At 42.2% G+C, this 23261-nt stretch overlaps 4 protein-coding genes across 8 annotated transcripts; all 4 read left to right on the top strand.

Annotated features, from left to right (window-relative positions):
* Positions 1-187: 187 nt before the first annotated feature.
* LOC108060973 (uncharacterized) lies at positions 188-987 on the top strand. The gene has a single exon (XM_017146925.2). The coding sequence runs from the start codon at positions 254-256 to the stop codon at positions 731-733; it is 480 nt and encodes a 159-aa protein (XP_017002414.1). The 5' UTR covers positions 188-253; the 3' UTR covers positions 734-987.
* Positions 988-1715: 728 nt separating this feature from the next.
* On the top strand, positions 1716-5439 carry LOC108060967 (uncharacterized). Its single transcript, XM_017146917.3, has 4 exons — positions 1716-1961; positions 2537-3453; positions 4658-4829; positions 4889-5439. The coding sequence occupies exons 1-4, from the start codon at positions 1871-1873 to the stop codon at positions 5230-5232; spliced, it is 1524 nt and encodes a 507-aa protein (XP_017002406.2). The 5' UTR covers positions 1716-1870; the 3' UTR covers positions 5233-5439.
* Positions 5440-5982: 543 nt separating this feature from the next.
* Positions 5983-9056, top strand: psh (persephone). Its single transcript, XM_017146914.3, has 8 exons — positions 5983-6091; positions 6219-6241; positions 6767-6854; positions 6916-7099; positions 7165-7322; positions 7379-7665; positions 8312-8495; positions 8558-9056. The coding sequence occupies exons 3-8, from the start codon at positions 6776-6778 to the stop codon at positions 8902-8904; spliced, it is 1239 nt and encodes a 412-aa protein (XP_017002403.2). The 5' UTR covers positions 5983-6091; positions 6219-6241; positions 6767-6775; the 3' UTR covers positions 8905-9056.
* Positions 9057-9893: 837 nt separating this feature from the next.
* On the top strand, positions 9894-14830 carry Hayan (hayan). Of its 5 annotated transcripts, XM_070219164.1 has the most exons (9): positions 9899-10021; positions 10109-10240; positions 10987-11072; positions 11655-11835; positions 11960-12655; positions 12789-12871; positions 13618-13889; positions 13960-14146; positions 14446-14830. In XM_070219164.1, the coding sequence occupies exons 3-9, from the start codon at positions 10997-10999 to the stop codon at positions 14790-14792; spliced, it is 1842 nt and encodes a 613-aa protein (XP_070075265.1). In that variant the 5' UTR covers positions 9899-10021; positions 10109-10240; positions 10987-10996; the 3' UTR covers positions 14793-14830. The 5 variants fall into 5 exon arrangements, with proteins under 5 accessions (XP_017002456.3, XP_070075264.1, XP_070075267.1 ...); XM_017146967.3 differs by having other exon boundaries at positions 9894-10240; positions 12792-12871; XM_070219163.1 differs by having other exon boundaries at positions 9894-10240.
* The last annotated feature ends 8431 nt before the right edge of the window (positions 14831-23261 follow it).

The following is a 23261-nucleotide window of genomic DNA, read 5'->3' as shown; positions in this document are numbered from 1 at the left end:
CGGCCTATTTATAGGAACTGATCACAGCATTATGGCCAATTAATCGCTGCCTGCCGAAATTGCCATGGCCAATTCCCGGGCTTATCGTTCAGTTGTCGACGAGCCGTCTTATCGAGGTAGTGACCGCCGATAAGGGAGTACGTATAAAAGCCGGAGACGGTCGCCAGCACCAACCAAAATCCGAAAAGCGGTTGAATAGTGCATTAGAAAGAGCCCAGAACCCTCCTTATATTTTTTTTCGGTGTTTCGCGAAATGATCTGTGATCTTGTGATCTGTTGCCTGGTTTTGGGCCTAGCCATTTCGGCATCCGGACAGCCACATGCCCGTGCCAGCGATCTTTACTATACGGACATCACCCCGGTGACCGATGACACGCGATACACCACACTCAATCCGGATATCCAGCTCACCGAGATGAACAAGGTGAAGCACTCGAAGGGCAACATCGTCTTTACCTCCGGGGAGCGAACGTCGGGCGATCGGCTGATTGTGAATCACTACGATGACGAGAGCTTCGCCAGCGCAAAGGACATCGAGGTGCTGATGAGCTATCCGGCCGGATCGACAACCGGAGTCACGCTCACCTGCATCGAGGTGTACGTGGACCAGTCGGCGGACGATGCCGGCGGCTATCTGAGCAAAGGCGGCATCGGTCAGACCAACGTCGAGATCCTGCTCACCTCCAATCTGACCCGCAGCTTCGTCTACGAGACGTTCATCTACGGCTACTAGGAACTCCGCGTCGCCCAGAACTTTCAGCTACAATAAAAGTTTCGCCTGGAACCCAACTGTGATCATGAACTTAAAACCCTTCCCCTGTTTCTGCCCTTCCTGCCGAGAGTATTATTAGTATTATAGACCTACATTAAAGAACATAGGAAAAAAAATCCAAACACACTCCTGTGAAAATCCACACACAATGTTTTTTACTCATCCAAATCGTTGTACAAATAAAGTGTTCCTTGTTGGTTGGCGCCCTATCGAAATTGAATCTCCTCAGACTGGTTTTTCGACCAGTGGACCAGTGACTGTTTCGATATAAAAATCAATATATATTTGATATACGGCAAATGAATGATTATCCTGGGTGGTTTTCTTATCATTCAGAGATTTCAGGGATTATAGAATGCTGATCCGATGAGAATCGAAACAAAGGCGTAGACTATGGAGGAGAAGGGAAGATGGGATTCATATATTGATTCCCCGAATTCGAGATTATTTTGCGATTAAACGCTCAGTTTTCTGGGAACTCTAGGAGAAGCTTCAAAAGTTCCTTGTTTCGATTACAACAAAATCCGGCAAGGCAAGTCTGGTGAATCCATCGAAGCTGGACTTTATCAATGGGCGTCATTAGCAGTCAGTATACGAAGTTACGTAGTTCTTGAAGGTAATAATTAGTTTAGTCACCGGAACCTTAGGTAATACTTTCATAATATATTAACCAAGCGGTGCACCCCCTAATTTCTATGGATGCACTTCTCTTCTCTTCTCTTTTTTTGGGGTTTCTCCCAACCAACCGATCGGCAGTGACTAACTTTGTCGAATCAATCATGTTGGGTCAACCTCGCGCTCCGAAAGCTCTCGCTCTCTCTCTCTCTCTATCTCTCTTCCTCTCTCGGTGCGATTCCCAGATCGCAGATCTTTGAACCAGTTGGGAGGGCGGGAGAATCACCCGGTCCAGCTCATTTGCTCCGAGAGTGGCTACCGCCACATGCCAGATGCCAGTTGATCGCCAGCAGCGCCGTCGATCGGTCAGTTTCTCCGCCTCCAGTTTTATTGTTGAGCTAGCAAAATCAGGCGAAAAAAACCACTATAGTTAAATAATAATAACACCCAGCATTAGCATTAAAAGCGATCGTCAACCGAGCAATGTTACGTCGGGGGGCAACGGGCTTCATAGCAGCCCTGATCTTCACCAGCCTCTGTCTGGGCTTCTGTCGAGGCTACTTCAGTCTGGAAAGTGCGTAAGCCAGGTCCCACTACCAATCTACTAATCAGTTTAACCCTACAATAATTACACATAACAAGATCGATTAGTAAATCCAACCAATGTAATAGTAAAACGGTCCCCAACCAAAGAATTGTCAATTTTACCAATCGAATATTCCCAGCGGGAACATTCCTCTGGAAAATATGATATTTTCATGAGGTTTCTCCATACAAGCGGAAGGGACAAAACCTCATTCACCCCTTACATTTCTTCCGTCTTCTGGTGAGGTTTCTATGTGGTTTTTCAAAGGAAATTACATTTTCCCTACACCGTCGCCTGCTAAAAGATACAGGATTTCCAAAACTTTCTGCTAAAATTTCCAACACACAAAGAACCACCTTCTCACTTTCCCCGTGGGTTTACTCTCACAACAACAACTCGTTTATAGTAGCTTTACTATTAAATAGTACCCAAAGCAAAAACAATATACACGTTACAATTTTGGATAGTAGAATACCTTTCTTTATAGTTACATAACTATCCATATAGGTCAATTTTACCTGTTATAAATGAAATCCATATCGTATTATCTTATTTTTAAGCAGTTGGTGATCCCTGTCCCACGGATAACTACCGCAGTCGCTGTCAAGCTTTGGAGGATTGTGAGACCTTGGCATCGCATCTCCAAACGGGAAGACTCAATTTGAAGACGGTGATGAATTGCGGCTTCACGAGTCGCAGCGAGAAGATCTGTTGTCCCGTTGAAGATGCCCAGAGCGCGGTGCGAGTAGATCCAGTGGAACAGACGAGCACTACTACTAGTACCACCACTACTAGCACTACTACTACTAGCACTACTTCTACTAGCACTACTTCTACTAGCACTACCACCACCACTACTCCAGCTCCACCTCTGCCTACAACACCGCCTGCAGAACCCTGGTTGGATATATTCCAGACGGATCGCGAGTACGTACAGCGATCAATTGGGCCCACTCACCGGCCGACGAGGGATAGCATCGCCTTCCGCGACACCTCCGATGGAGCCGACTGCCAGGCTCCACTGTACGAGGGTCAATGCCGGGCGGTGTCCGCATGCCCCAGTGTGGAGCCCCTTCTGTCCCAGGGTCGCCTGAGGGATGAGGACTTCACGACTTGCCGCGAGGGAACGCACGAGGAGATCATCTGCTGTCCGCTCAATCTGCCCCTGCAGCCGCGCGTTCAAAGTGGACCTCGTCTGGGCGTGGAGAGCGACTCGTCGGTGGGCAGGGCTGCGGATGATCCCCTCGAGGTGGCCGCCATCGCTCGGGCGGAAGGCCTGTTGCCCCACTACCGCCACCTGGCCTCGCTGGCCCATCCGAATGCCGCCTTCGATGGCCATCTGCATCACTGTGCCGCCCTCGTCCTGACCCCCCAGCTCCTGGTCAGCGCCGCCGGCTGCGAGAGGCCCAGTCACGCCGTCTTCGGAGTGCCCGATATGCGGGACGTCGACGCCGACGAGGACTATCTGGCGGACATTGTGGTGAGTCAGTCAGCTTTGAGATTAAAAAAAGAAAAAAACGGAATTGAACTTTGGACTGTTGATATCCTTAGTATCCAAAACATTTTTTACAATTAAGATATGACCATAAATATAAAATTAAAATCAGCTATAAAAATAAATTCATAAATTAATTTAAAATACCCTGGAATACCCTTTTACAAACTAAAATTTCACTTAAATTTTTAATATATTTAGTATATTAAACAACATTAAAGATATAGTCACTTGATCGGCAATAATTATACCCGTTACTCGTAGAGTAAAAGGGTATACTAGATTCGTGCAAAAGTATGTAACAGCTAGAAGGAAGCGTTTCCGACCCCATAAAGTATATATATTCTTGATCAGGGTCACTAGCCGAGTCGATCTAGCCATGTCCGTCTGTCCGTCTGTCCGTCTGTCCGTCTGTCCGTCTGTATGAACGCTGAGATCTCAGAAACTACAAAAGCTAGAAGGTTGAGATTTCCCACACATATTCTTTGGCTTCCTACGCAGCGCAAGTTTATTTTAGCCGAGCGCCACGCCCCGTCTAACGCCCACAATCGCCCACTAACGATTTTAAAATGGGTCCTGCGCCCACATCTTTAAAGATTTCCGAGAAGTATAAATGCAATTTTGTTGTGTATATTTATACCTATCGAAATGTAGAAGACATTTTTCAAATCGGACCATTCATTAAAAAGTTATACGCAATCAAAAATTATATATCTATCTCCCTCGCACTCCCTTTAGCTGAGTTACGATTATTAGTCGGGACACCAACCCGACACAGCGTTCGCACTCCCTTTAGCTGAGTGACGGGTATTAGATAGTCGGGACAACAACCCGACTATATCGTTCTCTCTTGTTTTTAACTTGAGTAAGGTATAGAAAATACGAAAAATACGATTAATGTTATTAGCTATAAACAACCTTATTTTTATAAAGTTTTATTCTATAGTTCCTATGAAAGCTCTAGGATATAGATGTCCGATAGTTAGTTTAATAGCTCGTCAAAATGATTATCTCTTATTGATATTAACATTATGAATTTAACATTATGATCTTAACATTATGATCTTAACATTTTTATCTTAACATTGTGATCTTAACATTATGATCTCAACATTATGATCTTAACTTATGCTTTTTATTTTTTAAGAATCAGAGGACTAATGAAATTCATCTATCTTTCCACCTTCAGCGTCTGGTTCAATTTCAAAGGGATCTGTCCCTCATTAGACTGCAAGAACCCCTTCGTCTGGGCAGTCAGACACCCGCCAACGTAAGCGTGGCTCCCATGTGCAGCCAGTTCGAGCTGACGCGGCTCCAGTCCAGCGGCATCCTGGTGGCCGTGGGCTGGGGCAAGGGTGAAGGTGAGTAAAGACAGAGAGTCCTTCTAGAAATCATTCTAACACCCGAATCCTCTTTTCAGAGACCGACTGCCCGCTGTTCGAGATGCCCATGCGACTGCGTCCCACGTGGGCCTGCGGCGATTTGCCCAACTATGGTCGAGTTCAGGACCTGGGCAGCTCTCACCTGTGCGTGGAGCCGCTGGGCGGCGAAAGGGATCTGCAGCGATTCTCCAACAGCAGCTCCTGCGCCGCCTGCCCAGCATCGGTGGGCAGTATCCTCCATTTGGTGCGACCGAATGGAAGTCGCTGCGCCCTTGGCATCGCCACGCCCACGGGCGGCGAGTGCGAAGCGCGAACCATGTACTTTACGGGTCTACTCACTCCGCAGTTTAGGCGATTTGTGGAGCGGGAGCAGAAGGAATAGTCATTTAGCTTAAGTTAGATCGTCATTTAGTTTTAGGTAGGAAAAACAAGGTATAAAAAGGAATAGAAGTGACTTAACAAGCGCGTTCATGTCACACTGGCCATAATTCTGTGGGGATGGTCACACTGGAAAAGCTCTGACTGTACTTTCTATGCCCAAGAAACCTCAAAGTAGACGTTAAGTTAAAATAAGAAAATAATATATAAATAAAATGTATATTTATTATACTTCTCGTTATTTAAAGTGAAGTTGGGGAAAACAGTAAACGGCGCATTGGTGCATTCTAAATATATCTCAATTCATGCGGTAATCTTGTGCATAAATTTGCAGGCACATGCGATGAGTTTATTAACGATATTGACGCATAAATTAAACACTTGTAATTCCACTTGTAAGTTAGCATCGATTGGTTTCCCTTTAAAATACATTCTTCGATACTTTTGCTGATCTCGAGAAACCCAAAGGAACTGAGTCATGGATTTTGTACTTGAAGTAAACAAAAGCGACCAACAAAATCATAATTGATTCCGCACTATCCTCCCCTCTCCTCGTTTATTTATGTTTATCTGTTCATGAAAAGCCTTGCTCGGGTTTTCCGATTATTTTTGAATTGGTTCTGGCTTCGATTCTAAAAAGCGTCAGAGGCAAAAACCGGTTGAGGAGAGGAGCTCGATCATGAGCTATCAGCTGCCTAGCTTGTAGATTAAGCTCCATTGAATTGGTCACCGACTGGGATTCAGTTGCATTGGAGATGCTTTGCTGAGCGGTCAGAATCTACGACTTAGCCGCGTTTAGTGCCATACGATTGAGATTCTCTGCTCGCCGGAGCCACCGGTTTTCAGATTTATTGGCTTTACTGGTGTGCATTTTTGTTTTGCTGTGCTTCTCGTGTTTTGCTTGATTTATTAATTTATTGTTTTTTGTAATTTTTTTATTGCCGTACTCAAATAACATCGAAACATCTACGTATTTCCTTATCAACAAAGGCTGGAAAAAGGTCGTGTCACAGGTGGGTTCAATGGAAAGATCAGACCACGACATGTACAAATTATAATAGATCGCTAAGATCCTCGTAACTATTTTGGGCCATCAAACAATTTCATCATATGAAATAATTGAGGGAATAACATTTTAGCGTTCTCACCTTATCATTGAACAAATCCCCGCCTTAATAGTTTGGGAGGTTTTCGATATCAGCTATAAATACCCCTAAAAGTGACTGACAGAACGGAGATTAGAGGCCCAAAAAAAAAAAAATAGGGTGAATCAACCGATCCAAACTGTCCATGTTATGTTTTCCATTAAATGGTGAAATACTATCTTCAAGAAGATAACCTTGAATTTTCCTTATGGCTTTCTAATACCAGAACTGACTGTAGTGCGTATTTAGCATCAATATAATAAAAAATCGGTCAATTATAATCAGCCAAAGAGCGAAAACATTGCTCCATAGTTTCTTCGTCTTTTCCACAATAGTTGAATGGTATAGTATAGTATATTATATAGTAGGTAATACGCATATTCTTTATTACAGCCAGTTAAGATGCCATTCACTTTGTCCCTGCTAATCGGGGGGACCATTCTGCTCCTCAGCTGCTCCTCCGCAAATGCAGCCGGAAAAGGTAAGTGTCGATAGTCCACTTAACCCAATTGAAAACCCCTTTTAATCCTATGGTTCTATAGTGGGTGAGACCTGTAAGGTGACGGACACTATGCCCGGAATCTGTCGCTCCTCCTCCGATTGTGAGCCCCTGATCGATGGCTATATAAAGACGGGCATCCTCAAACTCAACGATGTGCCCAGCTGTGGCCTCGGTGCTTGGGGTGAGATCTTCTGCTGTCCCATCACGCCGTGCTGTGGAAATAAGTAGATTACCCCCTAGATTACGATCACTTGGCAATCTTTACTCAGTATCCACGTTTCTTTTCTAGTACTAGTACCATTACCACCAGCAGTACCACTACCGTAAGGAGCGTGCCCACCCGAACAACCCCTACCACCAGCCCTCCGAGGGTCAGAACGATGGTCCAGACCTTGGGACGCGTGGATGTGCCCACGGGAAGCTCGGGAGATCGTCCAGCTGTGGCAGGTGGGATTACGATCAAAATATTTATATTTATATCTGCTAACCTCCTATAAACATAGCCTGCAAAAAGTATCGGGAGCAAAGAAAAGAGAATAGCGGCAACAACCTGGTTATCCACATCGTGGGCGGCTATCCCGTCGATCAAGGCGTCTATCCCCATATGGCGGCCATCGGTTACATCACCTTTGGCACCTTTGATTTCCGATGTGGCGGCTCGCTAATCGCCAGTCGTTTCGTCCTCACCGCCGCCCATTGCGTGAACACCGATGCCAAAACGCCGGCCTTCGTTCGCTTGGGAGCGGTGAATGTCGAGAATCCCGACAAATCCCACCAGGATATCGTTGTGGTAAGTGAGTAGGGTTCTTGATAATATATCAAAATATTGATAATATGTCAAAATATCGATAAAAAGTGAGTAGTGTTGTTGATAATATATCAAAATATCGATAATAAGTGAGTAGGGTTCTTGATAATATATCAAAATATTGATAATATGTCAAAATATCGATAAAAAGTGAGTAGTGTTGTTGATAATATATCAAAATATCGATAATAAGTGAGTAGGGTTCTTGATAATATATCAAAATATTGATAATATGTCAAAATATCGATAAAAAGTGAGTAGGGTTGTTGATAATATATCAAAATATCGATAATAAGTGAGTAGGGTTGTTGATAATTTATTAAAAATATTGATAATATGTCAAAATATCAATAATAAGTGAGTAGGGTTTTTAATAACATATCAAAATATCGATAATAAGTGAGTAGGGTTCTTGATAATGTATCAAAATATCGATAGTATCGATAACAAACATTTTCATTATATATTTATGAAAAATGTATTATTTTCTGAGTATTGATTGTAAATAATTTGTACATTAGTGATTGTTTCTATATTATATCAATACATCGATATTTTTAAGTGATATTTTAGAACTATATAAGCTTATAGTATTGCTAATAATTTCGATACCATTATCATCTTTCAGCGAAGCGTTAAGATCCATCCGCAATATGTGGGCAACAAGTACCATGATATCGCCATCTTGGAGCTGCAACATGACATTGTCGAGACGAAAGACATCCGGCCCGCCTGTCTTCACACGGAACCCGCCGATCCGCCATTGAATGCCAAGTTGTTTGTTGCCGGTTGGGGTACCATAAACGTAACCAGTAAGTATTCTGGATTATATATATCATCGATTGAGGAATCATTAACTATGCTTGATCCGCAGCTCGGGCACGTTCCAAGATCCTGCTGCGAGCGGGACTGGAACTGGTGCCGCTGGACCAGTGTAACGTCTCCTTTGCGGAGCTGCCAGTCACCGCTTGGGTCCTGAAGCAGGGCGTGATCGACTCTCTGATCTGCGCCATCGATCAAAAGCAGATCGCCGATGCCTGTGCCGGCGACTCCGGTGGTCCACTCATCCACGAGATTAACATCGAGGACGGTATTTTCAACGTCGTGGGCGTCATCTCGTCGGGATTCGGATGCGCCACCATTATACCGGGTCTCTACACGCGTGTCTCCTCCTATCTGGACTTTATCGAGGGCATCGTTTGGCCGGATGGTCGGGTGTGACCATCATCAGCTCTCTTTTCTTGGTTGTAAGACAATAGCCCAAGAGCTAGATCCACCAAAATTGGCATACACACGTCTGTGATCCGCGATCCAATCAATCCAGTACCAATAAAATACATTCATTTAAGATAACGAATGTCTTTGAACAGTGATATCGCATGTTTTGTTCGAGCTTTCTTATTGTACAAAATCGGATGAAATTTGTACTTGTTTTGAAGAACGTGCTTAAAGATTTCTTTGTGTCTCGGAATTTAATTGGAAGAAATGTCTGGGTCACCTTTATTATCAGATTGATTACATTTTAGTTTAAAGAGATGGTCAATGGTGACCTCAAGTATTTATGAATAATTGCAATGTTTTAACTACTAAAAGAGGTTTAAGTTTTGATGGATTTTTGGATGAGAAAGTTTTCTGGGTAACCATTATAAGGTAATCAACAAATGAATAAATCCAAGCCTTCGTTTTTAAATGGTATTCAGTAGTCTAGTGAAAGTGTGTTCTTGTGAGTAATTGTTGGAAAAGAGCTTTCTGATTTAACTAGTTTCAATTCGGTTAAATTTCGCATTAAACAGAGTTCTGGGTCACCATAAGAATGCATTTAACTACTTTTTATGAGTAAATGGAAAATAACTAGCATTAAAAGATTGAATCTCAGCTGAAAAATATTTTCGGTATTGATCGAGACCAATTAATTCCTTTCTTCGTTTTTACACGGTATCCTGCAGTCCAGAGCCCATCCACCATCCATCCAGCCATCGATTCCCCCTTGCTAATTACAGGCTGCCTTTGTGCTTTGTGTTCTGCCTGAATCTGAATCTGAATCTGCTTCGGATCTTTCTGCGATTCGAAGTGCTGGAAGGGAAAACCGGTTCGTAGCCGCCGTCGCAGCGGGAGAGGATCGACTCTGGGTGCTATCAGCTGCCGGGTCCGGCGCTTCTTGGCCGCTCCACGAGTTCCAATCTAAAGCGCTCAGGCCCAAGCTGGGCTTCAGTTGCTTGGGCGATGCGTTGCTGAGCGGTCATAGCCCCACTATATACTATATAGCCTATTCCGCCGATTCCGAATCCGAATCCGATTCCGCGATAGCCACCGGTTTTCAGCTTTATTGGCTCTGCTGGTGTGCTTTTTTGCTGTGTGTTTTTTTTTGTTTTGTGATTTTTATTTACTTTTTTTTTATTTTGTGTTGTCTTATTTTTCGATGTAGTGTTGTGTTGTATTTTATTGTTCAGTGCCGCCCGATTGCCGTTTTCATAGTGCCCGACGCACTCAATAAACATCAACGTATACGTATCATACGTATTCCCTTATCAGAGACCGAAAAAAGGTCGTGTCAAAGGTGCGTTCGATAAGGCGGACAACGGACAACGGAAAGTGGGCAGTGGTCATTGGTCAGTGGGCTAAATATTGCATGCTCCACTTTAGTTTCGTGTCGACGTCTGTTTACAAAGGGAAAATTACTCCGGAAAGCCGGAAGCTGATATATTTCTATTATTTAGCACAATATCGGAGGTCGCTTTCGGTTTCTTAGAACCTAATTATTAATCATTGGCTACAAAAGAAGAATGAAGAGCTACAGACAGATTGACGACTTGTCAATTAAGAGACATATTTGTCAGGTGTTCCCTTCTTATCAGTAATTAGCGAAAGAGGTTTCAGATATCAGGTAGCGGGTAACGTCTTTGGCCGATGGTAAAATCCCATCGCACAGATAAACGGCAGGCCCCCCGGTGAATCATCTGATCTCACCTGCCGCTGCTGCTGGTGAAATTCTCGTAATCAGTCAACAATAACTTTCCGCTGGCTTACCATCAATAGATAGGCACTAAATAAAATGATCAAAGTCTGGGTTGGAAGTCTACAAAATTATACAGAGAACCTACCAACATTTTGTTTTTCACATTATGAAAAAAAATCTCAAGTGGGTCAATGGCAGGTTCGGTTTAATCAGTCTGAAAGGCGAGCTAATGAAAGAAACAGATCTGCCTTGTTTTTCTGTTTTTTTTTGTTGCGAGGGCTTCCCCTGTCAAAAAAAGGGTTTTCCATATTGATAAGGTTCACAAATGGTTTCGGGAATTTTTTTAGCTGACTGAAGATGATCTCGGCGAGAAGCTGCCTCCTTCTGGGCCTTCTGGCACTGACAAACTCCGGCCGACTAGCAGTTGGGGATGGTATGTAGAAAGTTCTTAACAGAAAAACAAATTCCATAATAAACAAAAAAAATCTGCATATTGAATTCAAAGATTCCTAATCTTACACAAAAAAAAAAACGGAAAACATGGATTTAATATGGTTTCATATCAATTTTTCCTTAACAAAATGGTAAGATTTCTTATCAATGTGGTAGAAAATCATATGTTCGGAAATATCATTTTGATATGAACACAGAACGGATCAAAATTGATATGAAGAAATACCCGATTGATGACTATTTTTGATCTTTTCTTCTAAATTAAATGAAAATCCCAATAATCCTATTATTTAATTTAAAACATATTTTATTGCATTATTTAATTTTAAAAATATTTGAATTAAGGTAGAAGATAGTTAAGGTAGTATCACTTCAAAAAGAATTTCATATAAAAATTTACCAAAATAGTTCAATGTAATACTTTCATATTTAAAATTAATTAAAGCCGCAATGGATGTTTTCATCACATAGCGACAAATATTTAAATTGAATATAGAATCTTTGGATTTACTACGTTTTTTGTGAAGGTATCTTAATCAGCTTAAGTCATTTCCCATTGCAGAGGGCGATCCGTGCCAGGTGAAGGCGGACATTCCGGGCATTTGCCGGCCATCCTCGGGTTGTAACAATATCGAGGGATACCTCAAGTCGGGGGCCCTGTCCACCAATCAAGTGCCGAGCTGCGGCTTTGGGGCGCGCGAGGAGATCATCTGCTGCCCCACCGTCGCCTGCTGTCCCACTGAGTAAGCGCGTCTGTGTCTGAGTTTGTGTCTGCCTGTTTGTGTGTGTCCCCCGCCTGCGCTTTGTGCCCGCCGATGTTGCATGCCCCCGGTCCTCCAGACTAACCCCTCTCGCTACCCCCCACAGCCGAGCTCCCGAGGTGGTCCCAGTGCTGGCCACGAGCTCTGAGCCCAGCAGGTTACCAGCACCAGTTCCAGTAACAAATCCTCAACCTAAACCAGAACCCGAGCCACTGCCTCCCACGACCACGGAAAGGACAAGGGAAAGGGAACGGGAGTCGCGACTGGACGAGAACGAGAACTTCTTCGACTTTAACAAGCTGCTCAGCACCACAGTCAAGCCGCAGAAAACGCACGAGTCTTTGAAGATGCCCACCCATCAGTCGATGACCATGCCCACCCATCAGTCCATGAAGATGCCCATCCAGCAGGTGGGTGCCTGGGGCATAGCTACAACCACGCAGAGACCTCGGATGGAGCCGCATTGGGGCTGGGACAGTCGCGAGCCCAGGATTGTGAATCGCCCCTTGACCACGCCACGTTCGCGGAATCCCAATCCCAATCCCAAACCCAATAATCCAAATAACCCGAGTAATAACAATCTCATCCACCTGGTCAACGATCGACTGCGGCAGCAGGGAATGCAGATCGAGCCAGCCAGGGAAGTGCCGATGGAACGAGAGCCCCAGAAACCCACGCCCACTCCCGTAATGGATCCCTTCGAACCCTATCGGTTTCGGGGACAGGACAGGGACGGGGACGGGGACAGGGACAACCAACCCGAACCTTGGAGGGAGCCCAGCAATGACCTGGACGAGTTGCGGTGTGTCTGAGCTTAGTTTTCGGCATGGACATCAGTTGGCCTCAGCCAGGGAGCCGCATGCAGTCTCTGTCTCAGGCGGAATTCTTTTTAGCCCCCATATGAATAACCGATCTTGTTTTCCATTTCTACATAGCAGTACGACGACGACGACGACGACGCCCAGCCCCAGTCCTTCGCGCGTCAATGTCCCGGACCAGGAGCGACCAGCGGCGGCAGGTGAGTCTCTAGCAGATCCTTAAGGCTTCTCTTTTAAAAGTTAAAGTTATATTAACAGAAGCGCGAATTCTTTAGCAGAGTAAACATTTTTATTAAAAAATTGTATTTTTTGCATTTCGTTCAACATTTTCGTTAAGAAAAATTGAGTCACCAAAAATAAAAGTGACTTTTATTGAACATTCGAGTTATATACGGACATTTTGATTTTTTCATTAATTATATTAATTCTGTTGGTAACATTTTGGACTACTACTAATTACAAGTTGGACAATTTTGTGTAAACTACTATTTTCAAAATATATTTATTATAATATTTCTTAGTCTTAATATAAGCTTTACTAACAGAAGCGCGAATTCTTTAGCAAGTTAACATTTCCTTTTGAAAATGGTATTTTTTGCAAATCTTACAACATTTTATTTAACAAAAATTGAGACACCAAAAATAGAAGTGATTTTTATTAAACATTCAAATAGACTTTTTTTTTGTCATTAATTCTATTAATTCTGTTGGTATCATTTTTACCAAATTATTACATTATATTACGATTTCAAGTTGGACACTTTTGTGTAAACTATTTTTTTTAAAGATATTTTAATTAATTTTTTTAATTTTAAGAATTGAAACCTTATTGTTTTTCATATTTTTTAAGTTTTTAATGTGCTTTAGATCAAATAAATTGTTTCTTTTTTTAAATCAAGAATGAAATATTTTCCTAATAAATTCGAAAAATGAAATTCTCTCCCAGCCTGTGCGAGGATCCGGTCCGGCGACAGGCCCTTAACGCCTCACATCCTGGGCGGCATACCGGTGGCTCTGGGCGTCTATCCCCACATGGCGGCCATCGCATACAACACCTTCGATACAGTGGACTTCCGCTGTGGCGGATCGCTCATCGCCAGTCGCTTCGTCCTCACAGCTGCCCACTGCGTGAATAGTGATAGCACAACGCCGGCCTTCGTCCGCTTGGGTACGGTGGCCATCGAGAATCCCACGGCGGGCTTCCAGGACATCAATGTGGTAAGTATCGACTATTCCCCAGCTTATAAAGCAAAGGCTTATCAATCGTTTCTCACATTCCAACCGACAGATTGACGTCCAGATTCACCCGAACTATACGAGCAGTAGTAAATACAATGATATCGCCATTTTGGAACTGGCGGAGGATGCCAAGGAGTCGGACACCATTCGTCCTGCCTGTCTGTACATTGATCGCGCAGGTCCTCCCATTGACTCCAAAGTTTTCGTCGCCGGTTGGGGCGTTATGAATGTGACCAGTAAGTACACACAAAAAAATCATGTCGCCGTAATATCGATCTGTGCATGTACATTTCTGGTTATGCAAAACCCATATCGTTTTTACATGAAATACTTATTTCGACCATATCAAATCAAGTTAAAATTGATATTACGTAATGTAAAATCGATCTACGTTTCATATCGATTTTTTTGGTTGTAGTTATTAAGGATTATGGGTTGCAACGTTCCACCGCTGACGAAGAAATAGATAGTGCTTAAGATCCTTTTTCTTAAATATACAAATGATCTCTCGTCCTTTTGCCCTTCTCCCCCACAGATCGCGCCAGGTCAAAGATCCTGCTGCGTGCTGGCCTGGATCTGGTGCCCGTGGACGAGTGCAACGCCTCCTTCGCCGAACAGCCCAGCACCATTCGGGCCTTGAAGCAGGGCGTCATCGATTCGCTGCTGTGCGCGGCGGACAAGAAGCAGGTGAAGGACGCCTGCCAGGGCGATTCCGGTGGTCCGCTCATCCTCGAAACGGACGAGGTGGACGGCCTCTACTCGGTCCTGGGCGTAATCAACTCGGGTTTCGGCTGCGCCACCAAAACACCGGGCCTCTATACGCGAGTCAGCTCCTTCCTCGACTATATCGAGGGTATTGTGTGGCCCGCTAACCGGGTGTGATTAGACTTTTGATCTGCAATAAATTTAGTTTGAACGGATGGGTGGTACTTTTTTTGCGCAAACTCACAAGTTAGTGGTCAGCAGTTGCCACAGTGTAAGTAAGTATATACGGCAGAAGGAAAATATTGTGTTGCATACTTTTTGAATACCACATTTCCATTCACTTTCATCATACCCTAAATGCTATAAGCCGAATTCGACTTGGTTTTTAACTATTGATTTTCATTGCCCCTAAAATATCTAGAGATTTTAGACGACCCAAAAAATATATTTTTAAATATAATGTTATTATTGTACAGAAAATATTATATGGGAGGATTTGAGGACAACCCTCCCCACTCAGATGAGAAGTATAAAAAAATTCGAAATTTAATAAGTTATTAATTAATTAAATGGTATTTTCAATTCCAAACACTTTCCAACTGACATTCCCGTGCATCCCTGGTTTTGGGGCAGCTGTCAAAGTATCGCTGTCTGCGCCTCCCACGCTCGTACGTAAACAGATGAGAGAGAGCAAGGAAAAGCTCCCAGCGAGTGGCATTGCCAGTAGGGCCAGAAGGCAAAAGCTGACGAGAAAGCTGCTTACTGAGCTTTCCCAGCCAGCTGTTTCGCCTACCGTTACAAAGTGCTACCGGCTTACTGCGGCAGGCACTGCCACTCACCGCCCACTGTACCTCCCAATCCCCTCCCCTCCCCCCCAAGGCCGCACTCCTGCGGGCAGCAAAGTGGGACCTGCTTAAATGCCGCTGCCAGGACTCCTCGGGCTTCAGTTGGTCGCGAGACTGCGAAGCTGTCGGTTTGCCTTCTCAGAGGTGGAGGTGCATCTATATTACTATAGTTGTCCCGATTCAGTCTCGATATCCGTTAGATTTTGAACGATTTCCGAATTTCCGAACAGCCAAAAAAAACCGAGTTCCGAGTTCGCGTCGTGCTTATTTATTTACTTTTATTATTGTTTTAATTTTTTTGGTATTTTTTTTTGAGTGACCATGTTTTTGGCGGCCTGACCCAAAAGGGGCACCACTTCCACGCGACAGTCGCAACCGTAAATGTAAGTCGATCTCTGTGTGTGCTTATCTGTTGGTTGTTAGTTCGTTGGTTAGTGACTGTGTTTATCGCACACACACCGCTCACACCCATTACTTATGGACTTGTGTGGTGGGAAATTGATTCCGGCGGGACATCTGTTTTTGGGCCACGCGATAGCGACTCCTGATCCGATCGAACTGAGCCAACTTAAGCGCCCACGGACCACACAACAGGTGCATGGCCCCGGGACTAATGATTCCGATTCCGACTACTCAATGGGGCACTACTCACCAGGCCAAACCGAACCGCCCTCCCCCTGGTTTTCCGGCTAAGTCTGGCTAAGCCAAGTTGACAAATGAGCCAGGACCTGGTCCCGGATTTCGGAATTACCTTAAGGAAGCTCCCAGCTTAGCACAAATCGCTTAGTTTAGTTTGCAAAAAAATTGTATTTATTCCACATGGAATAAAACATAAAACCCCTTTTAACATTTATACAGAAATCATTTTTTAAATATATCGCGGAATCGGTTAAAAAAGAGGCAGTTTTTAATGAAATACTCACACATACTTACAATTTGGATTAATATTAATTAATAATTCGACTTAAAGTTTATGTGCTCCTCGGATATATTTATTGACTTTTAGAAAATTTGTAATCTAAGAGCTATGCCCTTCAGCAGTAAAGTTTTTATAAATATGTATATTGTAGGTATTTTTTTTAATTTATTTAACATTTTATAAATAATTTGTGTTTTATCTAAGAAGCCTAAAGTTTAAGCAAGGTAGAAGAAAATCTTGGTTTGTTAAAATCAAAAAGTAATTAAATCCCGAATATTCATTTTAGGATAATTAAGCTTTAATGTTTATATACTCGCCATAAAATATAGCGGTTTACTTATTTTACCATCATTACATTACATTATCGTATACAGCTAAATTAATTGATAAGCTTTAATTTATGCCACTCACGAGTGTCAATTATATTTATAATAACTCTCATGTCTACTTATTTACTTTCAATATTCGTAAATTGTTTGTTAGGAACTTAAGTTACTCATTGGTTACCCACTGAATTACTTCCTGCAGCTCATCAATTAGGAATCGGTCAGCGAATTTTCAAGTTGATTTTAAAGAACCTCCTCCGCTCCTTATCGCTGTCATTGCATCCTCGCCATCCTGACCATCCTCCAGTTCTTGTTGCCTACGTATCTTTTGTGGTGTTGGCGGTTTGCAGAGTGGCTATAAATGTGACACTAAGTTAATAAATTTATGGCTAAAACACACCCAACTGCTCTTGATGGCTGATGTGCGCGCTGCTGCTAATTTCCCTTTGCCGTTGCCGTTGCCTTCGCCTTTGCCCCATTTCCCAGGCCATTTCCATTTCTATTTCCATCAGCCTGAATGATGGTGCTACAGCTACAAACGACGATACCAGCGATAAGGAGGCACACAGAGAGAAATAATGATGATAAACATATAGCAAACATGATGCCCACTCATTAATGCGTTAAAACGTTTAATTTTGATAAGTGGCAACTAAATAGAATAGTCATAATAAACTGCTTGGCAAACTTTTTCTCGGTGCAAAGCCATGTGTGTTGTCGTTGGCGTATTAATAATATTTTTATTGGCCGCTTATTTGCCTTTTCGACTGCATGTGTGGGTGTGCGGGTGTGCGAGTGTTGTGGCCAAAGACAAATACAAATACGTATACAAATAGACATTCGCAATTCGACCTGACCAAGTGGTATTTATACACTAACTGACCAACCAACCATCATCATCTGAGGCCAAATGATGTTTAGGCTGGCTTTAATTAATTAATACAAGGCCAAACAAAATGGAGGAAGAGAGTGTCAGTGAGACACCATATATAAGTATTATCCTATCCATCCAATTTCGCACTCATCAGGTGCAGCGTAAACTTTATGATCGTCGGCAGCCATTAAGGCCATTTTAAGGCCCATTGACTTTCGGGAACTCTCTTTCGGAACTCGATTCCATTGAATATTCATGTGCCAAAATGTAATCACAATTTCGAAGTTGGAGCCTTTTCCCTTCGCAGATTAAAGTGCAGAGTTTTATTTCTATTTACAGGCACATTCCGCACTTAATCGCTCCCTCAATCGCAATCTCTATCGGTATCCGTGTCGGTGTCTTTGTCCCTGATTTTACCTACGACTTTCTTCTTTTTTTTGGTGCAAAAATCAATGTAGAATGTTGCCTGGAACCCAAAACAACCACCCTCTATAAACCACCCATAGAAAAGCTGACTTAAGCGATGATTTCTGCGATGTTTTGATGTTGTTCCAAGGAATGCAGCAATAAAAATGCCTAGATACATAGCTCCGCTTCCTTGAGGGCCAAAAACTAAGCAGCTAATGGCGTTAGTTACTTAGCTTTTTGCTTTCGGCCCTCCTTGTTGCCCATCTACGAAGCTCGAGAACGGCAAACTGCACATAAATTTACACACAAAAGTTCATTTTGGTGTTTCGCGTAAATCTCTTCGCAAATCTCTCATTTCGCCAGCGAAGCATTGTGGAGTTTTGGGTAGAATGAGTCGAAGTTCCTCATACCCTGGTAAATTGCTCTTCTTTTAGAGCCAAGAGATTATCTATTAGTTACAGTAAAGTAGTACACAAAAAAGTTGAATCTAACAACAAAAACCGAAATTCGGAAAAAGAGATTATAGTTGAATAGTTGTAGTGCCCAAAAAAAGGGAAGTTGAATCGGCAACCAAACTGGCTTGACTTGAAAATCTAAAAACAAAAATCGAAATTCGGAAAAAGAGATTATGTTTGAATAGTTGTTACTTTAATCTCTCTCTGTAAAGAAAATAAAGTTTATTCAGCCAAAGTGACTATGGTAGGTGGTTTATCGGTGACTAATCGGATTATTATTTTCCTTCCTTAAATACTTACTGGAATTAAATTTATATTTATTGCAACTTGTTATGCCAAAAAGAGAGAGTAAATACATTTCGTGGAACAAAGCCGGAATAAGTTTAATTAACCCGCAAATAACGTCGAATAGACTTGTCTGTCGATCGGCCATAGTGTCGCATGTGATTACATACCCTTGGATTGACAAGGGTTGCAGATATGCGAAAGTATGCGAAAGGATTCCCTTGGCCATGAAGTTACTTTGCTTTTGGCCCGCTATTTGCCCACACTCGCACACAAGAAATGGCATACATAATCAGCGGAGTGGGAGGTGGATGGATCCCGGGCACTTAACGCTGATAAAGAATCAGCTGAACTCGGCTCTGTGACGTTAGACATAATTTTTGCTTTATTTTTATTTTATTTCACCAAGGAAAGGGGCTCCGTTTCTGTTTCTGTTTCGGTTTCTGTTTGTGTTCCAGTTTCTGTTGCTCTTTCGGTTCCTGGCTTCCCGGCAACTCCTCCTTTGCGTTTTTGCGCTGAAAGGTCGTTGACAATGGGAAAGGCAGCTCGAAAGGGAAATTTATGGTTGGGCATTAAAAGAAATTTAATCGATTCCCCTTGACTCGGGCTTAGCACGTGTGTGCTGCCATTTCCCATTTCCCATCTCCCGATTACCCAATTTCCATATGCCTCTTGTCTCTGCAGGCGCACGGTGAACAATTTTTGGGCCAAATAGCACAAGCCATAATGAAAAGTATACACAATTTTTGTTTGTGCATCTTGAGAAGGTTTTTTCATCACAAATCTTAAGTTTACAACTCTTGGTATTAAACAACTTTGAACAATAAGAACTAACTAACTTTTCCATTAGGCTTTTCCATTAGCTCATTGCCAAATTACTTAAAGAATTAAATCCAAGAAGTTAGGAAAAATTTAAAGTATTAAAGTAGATAACAAAACCGCATATTTATATTTATTTTATTTTGATCAAATATTATTTACCTAATATAATAATAATAAATATATTTAGGGTTATAAAACATGATGTACAAGTATAAATTAAAATATTCGTTTTCGTAATAATAAAACATTTCGAAATCGAAATAATTGATAAAATAATTTTATATGCTAAGTGTTGCAAGTTTTATAACCCTTACTAAGTTTTCATTTGTTCCTATACCTATATGCATTTTATAGAACGATTTCTAGTATTTCTATGACTATATATTGGATTATTCTGATTTTTATCTGTCATAGAGTTTTTTTTTCTCTGTGCACCTTGTTCCTGTGTTACCATTCCCATTTGGTTTTGGGCAAACAGCGGCGCGTGCTCTGGGCTGCATTCGGTATGGCTGCCACGCCCCCTCCCCGTCCCCCTTCCACCGCCGCCCCCGTCAGGAATCGTAAAAACTCGGCGTCCCCAAAATGCCGTATGGATTTCCTTAATGAAAGCGCCAAAGAAAAACACTGAAACATACACATTCGCAGCGCCGAAAAGTTCGACTCGACGACTCGGGGGTGCGTGTAAAATGCGTAAATTATTTTCCAGCTTTGTTGTCGTACTTGATATTTGAATGCCTATGCCTGTTGCTGTTTTCTGTATGGCATGTAATTAAAAATGTTGTCACGCTCGGCTCTTAACAACTGAATGTGCGGGGAGGGGGTTTCGGTTTCCCTTTTGGCAACTGTGGCAACTCTGGCAGCGACGGCACTTAACATTGCAAAGTTTAAGGGCGGCATACGCTCGAGAGATTCGCCTGAAAGTGTGTGGCAAGATAATGGAATGTTCCAGTTTCACCATAAGCGAAAAATCTGTTTTGGAAATATTTTATTTCGCAGCCAGAGGCTGTCATAAATCAGATGAAAAATGCGGCTCCATTTGATAGATTGGGATCATTAAAAAAGTATACTTTAGGTACCTATATTTAAAATAATATATACAAGTATGGGCAAAAAAAGTGCAAGTAGAAAGATCATCCAAAACAAATTGACAAAAAAATATAAAAAAAAATCCTAAATTTATTTTTGTACTCACTTAAGAACAATAATATGTGTTAAACTTCAGAAACGAAAGGATTTCCAGGCACCGAATGTACTCTCTCTGTGAAATACAAACTTCCGTTTCGGGATATGCTATAAATCCTTGCACCCTTGTCAATTACGTGGGAGACTTTGAATGTTTTACTTTACGCTCCGCATTCCGTCAGCAAATTACAAAAATTCGCCATAAAAAAACGGGAAGCGTGGAATTGCAGCTAATGGCCATAACACGGCCCATAATAATCCCCTTATTAGGACGCTGACTTTGTTAATTTTTCGGCATTTGCATGGAAATTTAAAGGAATTCGTTGGGCTTTATTTGAGTAGAAAAGGTTTATTATTGTCAGTTTGTTGTTTTTAACTTAATCGACCGACTAGGTTTGCCTGGGTATATTTAAAGATGTGCATGTTCTTATCATACCCAGCAGCGCAAGTTTGTTTTATTAAAATGCCACTCTCCCTCTAACGCCCACAATCGCCTTAAATGCGCCCGCATCTTTAAAGATTTCGGTAAAGTATATAAATGCAATTTTGTTGTGTTTATTTATACCTATCCAAATGTAGAAGAAATTTTTCAAATCCGATCATTAGTTTAAAAGTTATGAGCAGAATGAAATTAAAGCAGTGCAAGCAGTCGCTTTGCTGCATGCTTATATCCATCTCCCTCGCACTTTTTTTTAGCTAAGTAACGGGTATCTAATAGTCGAGCTACTCTGGTTCTGTCTTGTTTTTTGAAGGATTCTTGGACAAAATCATTCCATTTAAATGACCGACTTTTGCACAGACTTGCTTTCTGAGTGCTGGCCATCATCTTGAAGCTAAAACGTCAGCTAATAGGCCCCAAATTAGCGATGCAATTCAATTAGCTGCCGGCGAAGTGTGTTGCCCAGGGCTTTAAAAGCCATCTTCTCCAACCTCCCAACCTCCAAACTCTCCATCTCCATTCGCACCCAATATCCCGTCTACTTTTGGGAAGTGACATAGATGCCTTTCATCTGGGCCCCGAAAACTGCGACGACTGGCTGTCAATTAGGCTGGCGCAACCTTGCCTCAGTTTCAAGCCTTTTAAAATTGCCCGCCCGCAAATCGACAGTGCGCCACCCAGGCCCAAGTCAAATGAACTCATTAAAGTTAATGAATAACGAGGGGGGTTGGGGCTCTCGGTTCTCGGCATAACGTAGAAAGCATAAAAAACATAAAGAGCATAAAAAAACCAACCAGAACCGGCGGCATTTGATGGGGCTTAAACGCGACGTGGCCCGACTTGTCCCGGCTCAAATCTAATCAAGCTGCGCTACCCACCCACCCACTCACCCCCTGCACCGCGAGAAACGGTTTGGTCAACGCTAAATTGAGCTTATTAAATTATAATTGAAATAAGTACTTCAGCCCAAAAACGGGGGTACGGGGAATTTGGGCAAAAAAGCGAAGTACTTTGATTTGCATTGGCCAGCAACTTGTGTTTTTTTATATATTACCGAAAACAAATTTCAGCCTACTACCTTTTAGCAAATTTTTTTATAAAATCAAAATAAGTTTCAGGAAAATTATAAATAATATGTTTCTTGTATGGATAACATGGAGTATACTTAATAAGCCGAAAAACGAAATACAAGCAAACGGGTCTTAAAATTATATTAAACTATTTATTACTTATTTAAAAACTAACATAAATTTCAGCCTTCTAGATTATGCATATCTTTTAGCAATTTTTTTTTATAAAATCAAAATAAGTTTCGGGAAAATTATAAATAATATATTGATTCGTATGGATAACATGGCGTATACTTAATCAGCCTTAAAACGAAATAAAGGCAAACGGGGCCTAAAATTATAATACATTTTTTATTACTTATTTGAAAACTAATATTATTGAATAGTTACTTTGTCAAAGGCCATCATGGCGCATACTTGATATTTATCTTAACATTTATATTTATATTTATCTTAATAAACTATGTTTTAGGGTCTTAAGTCGATATTATTTGTGATTACTAAACTAACGTACAATTCAATAGTAACTTAGCCAAACGGAATTTTATTCGAATGGTTAACCGGGCGTATACTTGATATTTAAATTTCTTCGTTTTGTGTACCCAACATCTGCTACTGTTGCCTTTGCGGAACCCGAACGAAGCCTTTTGTCAACCGTTTACAGCTTCAGCTTCCCTTCCTTCAACTCTGGATGGTTGAGCAGGTGTAAGATTGGACCACAACTTAGGGGTAGCAAGTAAAAACCAAAGGAGGCGGAGGTTCTGGAGGCCAAGGAAGCCAGAAAAGTTCACCGCACGCGCCGTCTGCCTTCAATTGCGCGGCCTGAACTTCATCAATAGTCGGGCCACGCATGCTAAGGGGAGGTTCAGAGGCTTGGAGGTTAGGAGGTTAAGGGCAAGACCCGAAAGGGTTGTTCAATTATGCAGAGATGCCGTCAGCTATTTTCCAAGTGTTGTGCCACGTCGGCCGACACCTAAGAACAGCCAAACCAACCAAAAACCCACCTCCCTTTCCCATTTCT

The sequence above is a fragment of the Drosophila takahashii genome, chromosome X, assembly GCF_030179915.1.
Source record: "Drosophila takahashii strain IR98-3 E-12201 chromosome X, DtakHiC1v2, whole genome shotgun sequence".
NCBI lineage: Eukaryota > Metazoa > Arthropoda > Insecta > Diptera > Drosophilidae > Drosophila > Drosophila takahashii.
This window is presented reverse-complemented; position numbering and strand designations above follow the sequence as displayed.

Excerpts from the sequence above, each read along its gene's own strand:
- LOC108060973 (XM_017146925.2), top strand. The coding sequence starts at position 254 with ATGATCTGTGATCTTGTGATCTGTTGCCTGGTTTTGGGCCTAGCCATT.
- LOC108060967 (XM_017146917.3), top strand. The coding sequence starts at position 1,871 with ATGTTACGTCGGGGGGCAACGGGCTTCATAGCAGCCCTGATCTTCACC. Across the intron at positions 1,962-2,536 it reads AGGCTACTTCAGTCTGGAAA|TTGGTGATCCCTGTCCCACG; the intron begins GTGCGTAAGCCA and ends ATTTTTAAGCAG. Across the intron at positions 3,454-4,657 it reads ACTATCTGGCGGACATTGTG|CGTCTGGTTCAATTTCAAAG; the intron begins GTGAGTCAGTCA and ends TTCCACCTTCAG.
- psh (XM_017146914.3), top strand. The coding sequence starts at position 6,776 with ATGCCATTCACTTTGTCCCTGCTAATCGGGGGGACCATTCTGCTCCTC. Across the intron at positions 7,323-7,378 it reads AGATCGTCCAGCTGTGGCAG|CCTGCAAAAAGTATCGGGAG; the intron begins GTGGGATTACGA and ends CTATAAACATAG. Across the intron at positions 7,666-8,311 it reads CCCACCAGGATATCGTTGTG|CGAAGCGTTAAGATCCATCC; the intron begins GTAAGTGAGTAG and ends ATCATCTTTCAG.
- Hayan (XM_070219163.1), top strand. The coding sequence starts at position 10,997 with ATGATCTCGGCGAGAAGCTGCCTCCTTCTGGGCCTTCTGGCACTGACA. Across the intron at positions 11,073-11,654 it reads CCGACTAGCAGTTGGGGATG|AGGGCGATCCGTGCCAGGTG; the intron begins GTATGTAGAAAG and ends TTCCCATTGCAG. Across the intron at positions 12,656-12,788 it reads AATGACCTGGACGAGTTGCG|CAGTACGACGACGACGACGA; the intron begins GTGTGTCTGAGC and ends ATTTCTACATAG.